The following is a 15,300-nucleotide window of genomic DNA, read 5'->3' as shown; positions in this document are numbered from 1 at the left end:
TCCTGCAGTACTCTGGGCTGAGCCTGTGAATTTGGGGGCAGTGGCCATTTTCTGGGTGCACACTGTACCAGAAAAGGGTGAGGGCCTGTGTCCTGGGCTCACCTTTGCAGAGGGCCACTGCCTCCTGGCAGGATGCCCAGGCTGCCCCCTGTGGAAGTGCAGGGAGAGTAACAGGCATCAACTGCTAGCCTGTGTTTCACCCCACACCCATAGGAGGTTTGCTGGTTAGAGACTCGACTGTGGAAAGAACCACAGAAGGATATCTGTGCTGGAGGTAGGGCATGGCCTGACATTTGCTAAATAGTTCCTGGCTTTCTCTGCACCTCCTTGGGCACCTGAGCCCTAAGTCCTGTGACCCCAGCAGGCCAGGTCCTGCCTGCCTGGCAACCAGGTGATCGCACATCTGCCAGGCAGATATACATCTTCTTTGTACAGGAAAGAGCCTGTGTGCACCTGCTGCCCTGTAGTGCTGCCTCTAGCATTCCCCTGGTGAATCCTCACCATGGCCTATGCTGTAGATGAGGAAGCAGGCCAGTGGTCATGCAACTTTGCTGGAACAAAGGCCAGATGCACCATGAGGCATGGCTTAGCCTTCTGGCCCTGTCCTGCCCACCTCTCAGGTTGAGGTTGGTGTGGTGGAGGGATGTGTGGGCCATGCCTGGCTCTGCTGTGGATGGACCTCTGTGAGGCTGTGGTTCTGGGGAGTGACCTGGATACTGGACTTGAACTACTCAGGCCAAAGTCATGACCCCTGGGCCTCTAAGTGGAGAGATGGTGTCACCCACCCCCACAGTGCTGTGGGAGGATGGCATCATGACAGTAGACACGTGAGAGGGAGAGGTCACATGGTGTGACAGGAAGCCAGAGGTTCAGGGTTCAGACTTGTTCTGTCACAACTGCCCTTTTGTGAGAACTAAATGGGGTCCTACCAGCACTGCACCCTTTGCCTCCACAGCAGTGCCTCAGTTACCTTCTTACTTCCTGCCTTTGAAAGATTCCAGGGCCACCACACTGAGACCAGGCTTGCAGCACCACAGGGACCACTGCACTCTGCAGCATTAACTTCTAACCCATGAGTTTCTTCTGTTTTCAGAGACCTCAGTCTTGTCTGGGGTGTCTGGTGGAGATGAAGGGCCCTTGGGTGAACATGGGCGTCTCCAGGGCTGTTCTCTGTTGTTTAGTGGAAGTCTGTAGGGCCAGAGCACTTGCTCCTTACTGCCTCAGCCATCCCACTGCTGCTCGCCAGTCCTCCCTGGGCTATGGGCTGTGCCCATAGGTGCCCCAGGTGCACTGGCATCTCATTCTTTTCCATTCACCCTTGTGGTCATGTTGGGGTTCCTACCAGTCCCTGAGGTTCCCTTGACAGTGGCGCCTGATCCCAAACACTGCTGAGTCACAGGGCTTGAGCTTATTGCCACAGACCCCAGGGTGAGTGCTCCTTTCAGCCCCTAGCCACAGGGGAAGCGCAGCTGTGAGGATGGAGCAAGTGGTCCAGAGTGGGCGAGCAGCAATGCCGCCCGATTCCAGACTTGGCTTCGTGGCCACCGATCAGTGTCCCAGAGTGCAGCTGGGTGCAGAGTTGTTCTCCCGCAGATGGATGTGTATGCGTGCCGAGCTGTCCCATCACAGGACTGCCCCCGTCCTGTGGGCCACTCCAGCTCTCCATGTTTTATTGGCCAGCTGTGGCCCTGCCCTGTGGCAGCCCCTCTGAGGGCCAGATTTTGTTTTTCTCCCTCTTGCTCCTTTTTCCTTTTAAATAGTGGCAGGGCAAGTGGCCATGGTCCCTTTGATGCCTTTGCTCACGCTCTGATATCCTTTGCCCATGTAATCCCCCTATGCCAAGTCCCACCTGCCCCAGGGAGGCAGGAATCCTAGAGGCAGGAATGGGGCCCAGGGTCAAGTCCTCCAGATTGATGCTCTGGGAATCCAGTGAGTAGTGGACGCTTGGGCCGCCGTTAACCGAGTGTTTCCCACTAAGGTTTGGGAAATGAACCTAGGCAGGTGTCTTTACTGTAGACCTCCCAGGGGCTTCAGTTGGGAATCTGCTTTCTAAGCCTTCCAGAGGAAACTGCCTGTAGTATTTCCCTAGTGTGCAACCAAGACAGCTGCCAGTGCTGGGGACTCACAGGTGACAGCTCAGGGTTCTCCTTGGGACTAGGAGATGCCTCAGTATCTCCCAGGGAGGAAATGGTGGCTGCAGAGAGCAGAGCAGGTGTAGAGAGCAAGGTGTACCCCTCAGGACTGTGGTAGTCTGTGATGCTTCACCCTCAAAGATAGCTAGCACTTCTTTCAGGCTGCCCTGTGGGGTAGATGGGCTGGCCTGGGCCTGAGGGGTCTGCTAGGCTTCCAGGGTCATAGATCCCAGAGGCTGGGTGGCAGGAGAATGTTGCAGTACTGGGGATGGAGCTCAGGTGCTGTGGCTGTGACTGCAGCTTGAGAGCCCAGTGCCCTCAGGTAGTCCAGACAACCCAACCCGTCTGGAGCAGTAAGGATGGAAGTGGGTATGCTGGGCGTGAGCAGCCCTGAGTGGGTGCTTAGCCTGGCACAGGTGTCCGGGAAAAGGCACCGCCTCTCATGGGCTGCTCCGCTCTCTGTCCTTGTCTTCCAGGACCTGGTGACCATGGTGGAGCAGCTGGCCAGATTTCTGGGTGTGTCCTGTGACAAGGCCCAGCTGGAGTCCCTGATTGAGCACTGCCACCAGCTGGTGGACCAGTGCTGCAATGCTGAGGCCCTGCCTGTGGGTCGGGGTGAGTGTCTCCTTCCCTTCTTACTCCACCAGGCTCTCCCTGTCGGGGGTCCTCAGTCCTCTCCTTGTCTGTAGCCTTGGTCTTTCAGGATCGTTTTCTCCCTGTGCAGCTGGTGCCTGTTGATGGCACGGTACTCATGGCACAGTGGTGCCCCCCCACCACCAGCACCTGTAATTTGGCACTTAGTGTTGCAGCTCAAGGAGGCCAGTGCAGGCTCTGTGGGCAAGATGTGTCCAAGCAGAACCTTTCCTGGTGGCCAAAATCAAATACCCCACAGAGCAGATCCAGGCAGGGCTTGGGTGCTGTGAACTTTCAAAGCCCAGGGAAGGTCAAAGGATTTCTCAGCTTTCGGCTGGTGTGTGGGAGAGCGAGCTGAATGGGCCAGGAATATGGTTCCCACGTGAGGACATGCCCTCCTCCTTCCTTCACCCAGACAGCACTTCTGGGTGCAGGCAGAGCAGATGAGGAGTGTCCCAGCCTTGGTCCAGGCCAGTATGTGTAGACAGGGCAGGGCACCCATGAAGGTGGCCAGTGCTTGCCTGTGCAGCAGGTAGCAGTTGGTGGGCATGCAGCCATTGGGGATGGGGGAGATTCTAGGTAGGAGTCATCCAGTTCTACTGGGCCACTCTCTCTGCCCTTAAAGACACATGGGTGGTGGGGAGCTTGGGCATTGCAGCCCTCAGGGCAAACCCCAGGGCAGCAGCTGTGCCATCTGAGCCCCCTCCTGGTAAGTATGGCTCTCGTGGACATGTGGCGTTGTAGGCCTAAAGTCAGTTCCTAGTGGTGTGAAATGGGAATTCCTGGTGGTAAGGAAATTTGAGGGGAGGTTCCAGAACTGTGGCTGGGTCTCCTGCAGCCTGTGTGAGAAGGAGCAGGAAGTACCCAGTGTGGGGAACACAGGGGCTATCTCTGATTGCAGCCTGACTGTTGCCCAGATGGAACTTCTGTCCATAGCTTCTTGTCCTGCCTCTAAAAACAGGCCAGTCGGCCAATGGACCGTCTGAGGATCAAGTGCACAGGGCCTTGCTCGTGAAGGCTGAGCAGTCTGCTCTTATAGGAAAACATGAACCAGACCAAAATGCCTTGCAGTGTATTTCCTGGCTGCATCCTCACAAGTATTTATTATTTAAAATTTATTTGCCATTTTTAGTTTTGTTTGCTGTGTTGTGTTATCCTTGGCCATGACCTCTCTGGAGCACCTTTGGCTGCTGCGTGGTGGTGTGTGGAGAATGTGCGGCTGCCTGCGTGCTCCTCGGAGCTGTTTGCTTTCCATTGTCTGCCTTGGTTTGCTTTATTTCAGTTCTGTGGTTTTGTTTCCTTTTAGCACATTGCCTCTGTGCTCAGAAGATCTCCTTGAGGTGGTGAGGATGCAGGGGCTTGGGGAGCCAGCTGCATGCTTACACTTGGTTCATATCACACCATAAATTGTCTTGATTCCAAACCCTAAACCAGGTGGGTGACTCCCCCGACGAGCTCAGCTGAGAAAAATAATTGTGGAAAAATATATTTTTAGTCTGATTTGTCTAGAAGCTTCTAATTTTGTCACTTTGGTATCATTAGAAGGTTACCAGAACCATTTTTTTCACCTCTCCAACACTGATAGCTTGTATTACCAAAGAGAAAAATCCCATTGTGTTGGGACACTGCTGGAGACATCAGAGTTCCGGCCTCAGAGGCGAAAGAATTGTAAAGGAGTGATGTGACCCCCAACGTGCTTCTTGGAAGCAGCCATGGCACTGCTCTGTGGCGGGGGAAGTTCAGAATCCCCACTCCTGACTTTCAGAGTCCTCGTTGCTCTCAGACCCAGCTCACCAAGGATGTTGTAGTTAACAAGGAACATGGGGTCTGTGGCTTCTGTCAGCATGCTTGGTTCTCTTTTTCCCCCAAGCCTTCCTAAACCACTGTAGCCTGGCATCTGTACCTCAGCCTGTGCCAAGAGCAGTGCCAGGAGGAGGCCTGGTTTTGATGGGCAGCAGGCTGGTATGAGACTTGCTCTGGGGTCAAGTTGGGGAATTAACTCTTGTGCAACGCAGTGTGCGTCTCACCTGAGAGTGAGTTCACGCCACACATTAGGGGCTCCCCAAGTTTTCCAGTGCAGGCTTGCCTTGACCTGTCAAGAAGGCTTCCTACTTGCCATGATGGTCTCTGCCCTTGGGAGGGTTTCTTCTTTTTCAAGTTCATCAGAGGCAAGCGACGTATTACAGGTGGAGCTGTTGAGCTGAGTGAGTCATAGCATTGCAACTTCATGTGATGCCAGAGCGCAGCTCTTGCCCTTGGGGAGGGTTCCCAAGCCTCCACTCTGCTGGTGCTGGGCAGTCAGCCCAGTGAGGGGTGCAGTCCCTCCCGGGGGCCTTAAGTGTGGACCTCTGGGAGGCTCACTGGCGAGTAAGTGGCAGAGGTGACTATGCTCACTTCATTTCCAGGCCTGGGGGGAGTTGGCTCAGTACATGTTCTGCTATGTGCTATAACGTCACATTTCGGGACCCAGGCGATCTATAACTGGGTGACCCATCCCACCCCATAGGCCAAGTTCAGAAGGGTCCAGGAGTAGATCTGGAAGCTTCCAGGGCTCCCTGTGGTTCAGAAGCTGGCTTGACAGCAGTGGACACAGCAAACTGCTTTGGTTTGTGTTGCAGGTAGAGTGGGACTGTGGAAGGACATCTTCACCGTCTCCATGAACGAGAAGTTTGACCTTGTGTATAAACAGAAGATGGGGAAGTGCGACCTCATGTTTGACTTTTATTTATAATAACAGAAACGGCGAACTTGCATGCTCACAATACCCAGACGCTCTCCTAGCTCCGAGTCCCGTATGCATTCATTTACTCCTTGCTGGACACACTCTGAAAGCAGCGTGTAAGCGACAGGGGAAGAGCCTGGTGGAAGGAGCGACCCGAGAGTGTGATGATTCCCGTCCAAAGCGGCGTCTTGCCTTTAGCGTTTGAAGCCTCATGTGTCTGATGAAATCACAGTTCTGGTGGCCTGCACCCTAGTGTGACGTCTGTACCACAGGCAGCTGGAACGTCTGCCCCACATACCCTATGTCACTTACTGTATTTTATAGAGCTTTTCACTGGAAATCTAATAAATGTCAGTAAACCAAATACAAGTTCATTTTGGAGGGGGAGCAAGAGCGAGCCATGCCCAGATGGTAGAAAAATCTCAGGGCTAACCATTTATTTTGCAATGGTGTTTCCTAAGGCACCGCCATTCTGCCTCCATTGGGTCTGAGATGGAGGTGAGAGTGAAGGCTGGGTTGGGGTGTGGTGGGGGAGCTGGAAGCTGGTTTATTCCTGGGAGTCCAGTCTTCTGTAACCTTCCTAATAAGCCATTTTCAGAAAGAGGCTTCCAGCAGGCGGCTCTCTGAGCCCAATGCAGAGGAACTGCATTCCAGGAACATTCCTGGAGGGAAGCCTGCCTGAGGAGGCCAGCAGGTGGAGTGTGAAGCCACCCGTGGTATGTGGAGGCAGCAAGTGGAGAGTGCACAGAGCTTGTGTTTCCTTCATTCTTACCTTTTGTTCCCCAAGGCAGTGACGTCCTTGTGCAGGCAGGCAGAGGCCTATACAGGATGGGTCTCAGAACCCTGGGCCTGCACCATCCTGGCCCGGCCTCTGTGCTCTGATCCAGCTGTACACATGCAAGTCCAGTGCCCTCCTTCACACAGATGGATTGGCACACCCTCAGTGCATTTGCAGGAGCACAGGTGGTGGCTTTATTGACCCCTGCCTGCTCCCTTTTCTGGCCCAGTTGGCTGGTGACATGATGGAGAAATGGCTTGCAGCCAGCAGACTGGGGACCGTGGTTGTCTCTGTCCCTTATGGGGCTGGGAAGTGCCCCACCTGCTGGTGGGAGGGTTGCCAAGGTGGGGCTGTCTTTGATGCAGGTACTGATAGCTCATGCTTCCCTGCATTCTGAGAGAAGCTTGACCTGCTGCCCGGGGTAGCCTTTTCCATGTGTTGGGGGAAGCTGCTTCCTGTGAAGTTTTGTTTCTGTTTTTTCTATTTTCCACTGTATGGCAGTTGCTGAGCCTTCCACGTGGTCCACCTGTGCTTGCTTGCAATCTAATAAAGACACCTTCCACGCCTTGTGTCGAGCGTATGCATGGCTGGCGGAGGGGCCCTGTGGGTCCTTCAGCACTTTGGGATGGCAGGAGTGTGAGCCCCATTCATGCCCTCTCCCTGGGTTTGCTACAGAGTAGTACTGCAGTTTGAACTCAGGGCCTTCAGCTTGCTAGGCAGGAGCTCTACCACTTGAGCCACAACCCCAGCCCTTTATGCTTCCAGTATTTTTCGATGGGGTCTCACATTTTTAACGGGGGCCAGTCTTAGACCACAGTCCTCCTACCTCCAGCTTCCTGTGTAGCTGAGATTAGTCATGAACCACTGTGCCCAGCCTGTATTTTGTTTCAGAGAAGGGGTCTTGCCAGCTTTTGCCTGGGCTGGTTTCAGACTGTGATCCTCCTGCCTGTTGCCTCCCATGTAGCTGAGATTATAGATGTGTGCCATATGACTGGCTTATTTATTGAATTGGAGGGGTCTTGCTAACTTTTTTCCCAGGCTGGTCTCAAATTGCAGTCCTTGTTTCCATCTCCCAAGTAGTTGGAATTACAGGTGTGAACCACTGCGCCCAGCTTGTATTGGGTTTCAATGTGGTAGAATTAGCTGTTCACTAACATGCAAATTTTCTAAGGATTGAAGGGCCCTCCCCCCCCCCCCCCCCCCCCCCCCCCGCTTTTCCCATTCGTCTCTGATCTCTTTTATAAAAGAAAGTGTATGGAATCGTGGGGAGAGAACGGAGACAATTCTGGGAGAGATTTTGGTGTGCCCATGGCTCACCTCCCCTCCACAGTCTCTGTGTCTGCCCGGGTCCTGTGCTCAGCATCAGAACCCCATACCACCTTCCTCGTTCCCCGTGGAAGGAAGGCGTAGCACTATTGTCCCCAAGAGAGCAATGGCCTAGTGGAGACTCAAGTTCACTTTCTCTAGATCTCAGCTGAGACCTTAGAGCATGTCTGCAGTGAGCACAGACCCTGGTTAGTAATTGAGTGTCCTTCTGCTGTGCCCTGTCCTCTGTTTCCAAACCACTTATGTCAGGCAGGGAGCCCAAAGGCGAGCAGTGCGGTGGCCTTTCGCTCACCTCTCACATCTTCTCTGCCGATGGCTCTCATCCCATGGAGTCCTTTCGGGTGCCAGACCCTGTGGCAGGCGGTCCTGGGGCTGGCCACTCACTTCGGGAGAGCCCAGAGGGGCACTTGGTGGCAGGCTCTCGGAAATCATGGGGCAGGAAGGTTTTGAGCTAAGCAAGGTGCTGGCTACTGAGGACTTTCAGGTCATGGGTTTTGTACTAACAAAGCAGCCACAGAGGGTTTAAGCAGGAGGATCTACCTAGATCGCATTTTTCAAAGCTCTGCTGGCTGCTGTCAGTCACACGCAGAGGCAGGGGTCAAAGGACCCTTAGCCGGCTGTGTGAGTCAGTGTGGGGGTGGGGCAGTGTTAGGGGATTTGCAAGCTTCTCTACCAGCAGCCTGAGGTTCTCAACGTTCTTGTGCTGGAGTCTGTTACCCTTGGTTCCTTCCTCAGGAACACAAGATGGGGTTCACTGAATGCAGAGGGGCTGAGCAGGGCCTGTGGGCTCAGAACAATACAGCATGTATTCTGAGTACTGGGGCCCTGAAGCATAGGGTAGTGATTGCTTGGCCTTATTTCACACACCAGTTGGATTCCAGAAAACATCCAGGGGGTGCTGTGAGGTTAGAGGTGGAGCTGGAAGCTGGTATGGCACTTGATTCCTCTGACCCAGCATCATAATATCCATAAGGGTGAGAATTTTTGTCCTGCTCACATTGCAGAATGGTCACAACACTGCCACCAAGAGTGAGGCTGCTTTGGAAGCTTAAATGAAATTCTCGAAGCCCTGCTGGCCAGCCAGGGCTCTCTAGAGGTCCCTTTTGCTTGCCAGCTTCTGGCCTTAGTTTTGATGGCTGGGAGGTGGTTCACAGCACTGCAGGGGTGGCAGCTCTTAACCTCCTTCCTAGACTGGGGACAGTGCTGTTTGTGGCTGGGGCAGGGAGTCCTCAGGTGTGTCTGCAGTTTCCCCACACCTGATGTCTTCTTTGTACTGTGCACGTTAGCACAGAGATGGTACCTTGGCCAGGACCCAGCCTGACTCAGCCTTGGACACTCACCTAGCCTGCCTCAACTGGTTATTCCTCACAACCCCTGCTTTCCTCTCCTGGTGCCCATGTCACTGTGCTGCAGGGACAGTGCTGTCAGTAAGAGCTGGGGGCATAACCAGCACCTGATGAGTGAATGTGTATCTGCTTGTCAGAGCTGGTTTCATCTTTCTGAAACCAGCCATCTTGAATCCTCTCTACCCTGCTTTTGATGGACTGGCAGTGGGAGGTGCCAGCCGGGGCTCCTGTCTCCTTCCCTGGCCCCTGCCTTTGCCCATTTCCCAGTGGCTTGGGTCCCGCTCGTCCCTCTAGGTGCTGTGTGGAGGTCACCGGTCTTCTAGATTTAGGCATGGCCATGGGAGGGTGTTCCTCGTGTCCTCCTCCTGCCTGCCCCCTACCTGTGTCCCTAAGCTCAGAAACACAGGGCCATGGAGCTGCGAGATCCCTCCTCAGGCACTACATCTCTACCTCCCCTCCTCCTGATCTCTGGAAAGCCCAGTGCAGAGTGTGGGGACATGGTATTGTTTAATCTTCCCCCACCCCTGTTCCATTCTCTTGGGCTCTGTTCTTGGTCATCACCCACCTCTGTGTAGAGAGAGGCCTGGTAGGAAGCAGAGGCCCTGGGCTCTCAAGTCCTGGTGCTTTGAGGCTGGCTGTGTGACCCGGCCAGTCACCTGCCCTCCAGCCTCATCCTCGTGAAGTAAAGGCTTTGTGGTGGGTGGTCTTTAGGCAGACCAGTTTGTGGCCAAGGGAGCCTCCCTTGTCTTGAGTGCCAGTGGCACTGCTCTGCACCACTGACACAGGCACTGCTGCCCCAGACAGAGGAAAGGAGCAGCAAGGAGAGGGAGCCCCAGGAGGTTCAGAGCAGGTGTCCTCAAGGATGGCAGGGAGACTACTTGGGATGAGAAATAGGGCAGGAGGCCAAGGGAACCCACCCACACAGGACAAACTGCTTTCTCATCAGAGTTGTGCCAGTTTCTGTTCTTGTTCCAGCTCAGGTGTTTCTGGGGCCACAAGACAGATCCTTTCACCTCAGGGTGAAAAGGTCTCAGAGCAGGTATCTAAAATTTTGCCCTGCTCAAAGCTTCTGTGACCCAATGCTCAGTGCCTGCTGACTCCACCCCAGAAGGGAGCCGATTAGCAGGTGAACCTGAGATGTGACTCTGAGGAGGGTCAGACCAGCAGAACACCTGCCACACCACACAGCCCGGTCACGGTTTCCAAGGTGCATTGAACTTTCACTAAATCAGCACAGCAATGTCAATCTAATCATCACACCTGGATCACTGTGTGCTGGTTTGCTCTCAGCTCTGAGCTTCAGTCCTTAAATCTGTCTCCTGCCACTGAGGAGGGAGCCAGTGCTCTATTAAAAGCATTTTCTAAGAACCAGAGAAGTTATGTGTGTCTGAAAAATGAAAATCAACCAGAAAGCGCATTTTTTCTCTTGAAGCTGTCGCCTTTACATCCATCTGTGGTGCTAGCACCAGCTGGAGACAGAAGTCTGAAATTACCATGAGCAAGGCTGTCTCTGCAGAAGCAAAGACCATCAGAGCCAGGAGGGACTCTGGGCTCCAGTCTGCATCCTCAGAAGACCCCCATGGGCAACCAAGCTCACCATTGCTAGAGTTCCTGTCTCCCAGCTCTCTCATTATAGTCAGTACTACAGGTGGTCTCCAGAGGGGAGAAAAGTCAAATACAGCTGACAGCTTGGGGTCTGTCCCCCTCTTCTGGGGACCAGCTGGCTGCCTTGCTCTCTTTGTCCCATCTACACCATCCCCTCTGCCTGGAGTGTCATCTCTTGGCTTAACCCAGTGTGCACAGACTCAGGCATTGAGCTCTGTTCAGGGATGGGCCATGAGCTCCATCTATGGAGACTGCACCTCCTGTCACATACCTGAGACATGGCTACCCTCTGTTCACAAAGCTCTGGAGGCCAGAGTTATAGCTCTTTCACTTCCTTTGGTGTCAAGAAGTTAGCTCAGAAGTCTTGCTCAGTGCAGCTGTGGCCACCGGAAGTCTCATTGCCTGCCAGACCCTGCCCAGCATTGTCACATCAACATCATTCTGCTGCCTGTGTCCCTGACCCTGAGACTCAGGTGTTGCTTGACACGAGGGCCCTCTGTGGCCCAGCTGCCCCTGCCCCCCACCCATGACCCTCACCGGCATGTCAATCATTGGGCTCCCTGACTTTGGTGGACCTGTGCCCTCTTGGAAATTTTTCCCTGTGATTTCTTTTTGATGCTGACGTTTGAATCCAGGGGTTTGCAATGCTAAGCATGTGCTCAGCCCTCCATTTCTGAGCGCTGCTGGTCCACGTCCACCTCACCATAGGAGGCCACTGTGGGTGGGCCTTGGCTCCCTGGCCTACCACCCTCTCACAGGGAGGCTTCTGTGCCTGAGCCCACTATCCAAGATGTGGGGAGGAGGTCTGCAACATATAGAAAGGCTGGTAGCTACCGCTGTCCTGAATTCCCACCACACTTAGGACTCTTCAGAGGAAGAGAAGGCTGGAGCCTTCTTCAGCCCAGAGCACAGTTGACTGGGTGCCCCACTGCCATCATGAGACAATGCACCTACCTTTGTAGAGTGAGTGTGCCAGGACTGAGAGCCCTGAAGAATTCCTGGGATGGGATTATCACAGGTTTGCATTTCTTAATGTTACCACATTTCCTTTCCAAAGTAAGACTGCGAGCAGAGACTGTGCCTCATTCATCATTCTGTCCCCACACTGTGCTTAGTACAGCATTCTGTTCCTATCAGGTAATCAATAAATGCTTGTTACCTAACTAAAGGCAAATTAAATGCTAAACAGCACTAATTACAAGCTGTTGCAAGATCCTGGCTCTCAGCAAAGAGAATTGCTTGTGATTGCCAGGAGTTTGCTTGCTGCCCAGGTGTGTGAAACATGAGACCATTCCTCTCCGTTTCTTTATTGCAGGAGGAGGATTATTCTTCTAAGACTGTGGAGGGCAGGATTCATTACAATTCTAAATGTGGAATCTTGTTCAGGAGCAAGACAAGTGGACTATGATTCCAGTTTCCACTGAGGAGACAACCAGCAACCATTAAAAGAAGTGGAGACCGTCACAGTACCTCCGAGCATTGAGGGGCGGGGTGGGGTAGAGACAGGGGCATCTGAGATGTCGTGTTGCAGTCTCTCTCAATGGAGCCTCCAAAGGTAGACTGAATGGCCCCGCTTACCAGAGATAATCAGTTATTTCTAGTGACAATGTTTAAAGTGTGTAATTTCGTTTCTGACTGAATGAAAACGAGCAACCATGTCATTTGTCAAGGTAAGTATCTAAGAGAGACAAAACACCTATTTTAGTTAGAAAAAGTAACGACAGTAGCTTTTCCAAGAGAGCTACTTAGATCTCATTTCTTTTTTTTTCTCTGGAGGACAACTGAGGAGAGTCTTATTTCCATTTTATGAGGCTACCAAGCAGACAGCAGCCAGATTTCCCAGAGATATTCTCAGCATTGCGCATCTGGGTCACGTGCTTGCTTTTCCATGCTTTAATAGAGGTTCTGGACAAACCCAGCACCTCCCCCACAAGAAATGGATGTGCTGGAAAACACTGCCTAACTTCTCAGGGGTTAATCAGTTCCTGCTGCTATCATCACATGAAGGCACAATGACTGAAATAATTACAGGCTCAATCCTATAGCCCCTTCTCTTAGGTGTTTGGAACAGTTGGGGAAACCACTGACTACCTGAAATTGCCAGCAGGGTGGGCCAAGGATTACTGGCGCTCAGCTCTCACCATCCCAGTTTCTGTGTGAGTGCTGAAGGAATGAGCAACCTGCTGGGTGTCTTTGGTGTACAAGTCTTTTCTCCACCTCCTCATGCTTTACTATTCACGATCATCATCAAAGGTCTTGAAAAGACCTTCAGGCAGTGGGTGGAAGTAGCATCAGTGAGTTACTTTCCTGGGTTACGTGATGCTGTGGGGCACCCTGGCAGGATGCACACTCAAAACCCAGGCTCAACCCTGTAGAGAGCAGAGCCACTGCAGGACACTGAGGAACTGTCGCTGTGCTGAGGAAGTTGTTCTGGAGTGGATAGTAGGCTCCTGTACACTGTTCTGTGGGGCCACTGTCACATTACAGAACTCTGGTCTATTTGAATAAATATCAAATCTAATCTAATAGATGTTATAGTTTCACTGGGATAATAAACAAGTGAGCCAAATTTAGGTTCTTGTGAAAAGAAATAAATTAACTCTTTACATGGAAGCGGGAAATTTCCAGAGCAGGGAAAACACTTTGGAGTGAAGATGCTCTTTGAAACAATTACATGACCAATCTAATGACAGACTGATCAGATTGGTCATTTAAATATGGTCCCTTATTCTCGGGGGTTAAGTTCTAAGACCCCCAAAGGATGCTGGAAATGGAAATGAGGGCCACACCCTATATACACCATTTTGCTCCTACAATACATCCCCATAGATAAAGTTTAATTTTAAAATTAGCTCAGTGGGAGAGCACTTGCCTGGCATGCATGAAGTTCTAGGTTCAATCCCCAGCACTACAAAAAAAATAGCCAAGTAAAGAAATTAATGATGAGATCAGTAATCATGGAAAGCAAACCACGAGGAGTCAGAGAAGATACTTTTACACTTAGGATATCCAAGAGATTGCTTATGCCCTTGGTAATCAATAACTAATAATAAAATTGAACTAATAGTATAATAAAGCTACATGAATGTGGCCTCCTTAGGACTCTTAAAGTATCTTATTGTACTATATGTACTCAACTTTATTCTTAATGCCTATGTGATGGAGGTGAATGACCCAGGCATTGTGATGGAGCAGTAGGCTACTATGTAAACGTAGTACCAACTACTATGTTACTTGGACACAAACACTGACAGAACATGACAGCTGGTCTGATACCAGACAGGTATGGAGTGACTAATGGGCGGGTAACATATACAGTGTGAGTACTCCTAGGATGATTTGCATCCTGGGCAGGGTGCGGTAGGATAATGAGAGATTTCATCACACTACTAAGAAGAGTGTGCACTCTAAAACTTAGGAATTTTTTCCCAGGATTTTTCATTTAGTATTTTTGGACGGTGGTTGAGCAAGGATAACAAACTGGAGAAAGCAGAACTGTAAGGAAGGACTGCTGTACACGCAAGAAAGTCATCATTCAGTTCAAGGAAATAGCAAGAATTTTGAGTTCCCAGATTCTTAGCTACACTGACCTCATTATATACCATCTATACTTTGCTCTTCAAGTCAGTGAAAAAGACATCAAGCTCCTACTAGAATACAAGTGATTAGGGTAGTGTAGCAGGGAGGAGGATCAGAAGAAAACAGTCTAGGCGTGAGTCCTGAGAAAGTAGCAGGGAGGTAGGGACGGCATAGCAGAGAGATAAAACCTGAGAAATCTGAACATGAGGAAGATCACGTAGCACCAGGGAGGTGAAAGTCACATAGCACTAGGGTAAAGTAGCCAATAAAATTAAATATAACCATATATGGCTTAAACCTTGCTTTTTGCTTCTGTAACCTGCTTGCAAGGGTATATAAGGTGAGACCCCTTTGTTCTTGGGGCTCAGCCTTTAGACATGAGTCCACTGGGTCTGTGCTGGCACAATAAAACGTTGCTTCCTGCTAATTGCCCCAAGAGTCCCGTATCTCGGCTAGCAAACTCATGCAACAGTGTGACATTGGCACAAGGACAGTAGATTTGTAAACAAATAACTGCAAATAAATGCTATGAAGAAAACCCAGAGTTTCCCCACTTTTTATTTGGAAATAATTTCCCATGTTCAAAAAAGTTCAAGAATAAGAATAGTGTAAAGAATACTTATATGGTCTGGTGGAGTAGCTCAAGTGGTAAGAGTGATTGCCTAGCAAGTGTGAGCCCCTGAGTTCAAACACCAGTACTACCAAAAAAAAAAAAAAAATATATATATATATATATATATATATATATATATATCAGATGGTCTGTGTGCTTATTTAAAAAAATACCTATATGCCCATTATGAGATGAACTCTGTTGTTCCACCCCCTAATCCCAATTCATGTGTTGAAGCCTAACCCCAAGTAACTCAGAATGTGACAATGTTTAATACAGACAGGATTTTTTTTTTTTTTTTTTGGTGCTCAGGATTTCACCTTGGGCCTCACACATGTGAGGCAAGCACTTTACCACTAAGCTATAGTTCCAGCCCACATATGACCTGAGGTAATTAAGCTAAAAAGAGGTCATTAGGTTCAGCCCTAATTCAGTGTGACTGGCACCAAGAAGAGTGGACTAGGACTAATTAAGCTAAAAAGAGGTCATTAGGTTCAGCCCTAATTCAGGTTCAGCCTGGCACCATGAGTGGACTAGGACACAGACACACACAGAAGCCATCATTG

The 15,300-nt window shown here is 51.0% G+C and overlaps 1 protein-coding gene across 1 annotated transcript in view; it reads left to right on the top strand.

Annotated features, from left to right (window-relative positions):
• The window catches only part of Sult4a1 (sulfotransferase family 4A member 1), a 31,933-nt gene extending 25,099 nt beyond the window's left edge, over positions 1-6,834 (top strand). The window contains exons 6-7 of the mRNA XM_020174184.2: positions 2,609-2,747; positions 5,384-6,834. Of these exons, the coding sequence (XP_020029773.1) occupies positions 2,609-2,747; positions 5,384-5,496 (252 nt within the window). The 3' untranslated portion in view covers positions 5,497-6,834. The remainder of the gene's footprint in view (positions 1-2,608; positions 2,748-5,383) is intronic.
• The last annotated feature ends 8,466 nt before the right edge of the window (positions 6,835-15,300 follow it).

The sequence above is a fragment of the Castor canadensis genome, chromosome 8 (genome assembly GCF_047511655.1).
Source record: "Castor canadensis chromosome 8, mCasCan1.hap1v2, whole genome shotgun sequence".
NCBI lineage: Eukaryota > Metazoa > Chordata > Mammalia > Rodentia > Castoridae > Castor > Castor canadensis.
Note: the sequence above shows the minus strand (reverse complement) of the source record. Positions and strands in the feature narration are given on the sequence as shown.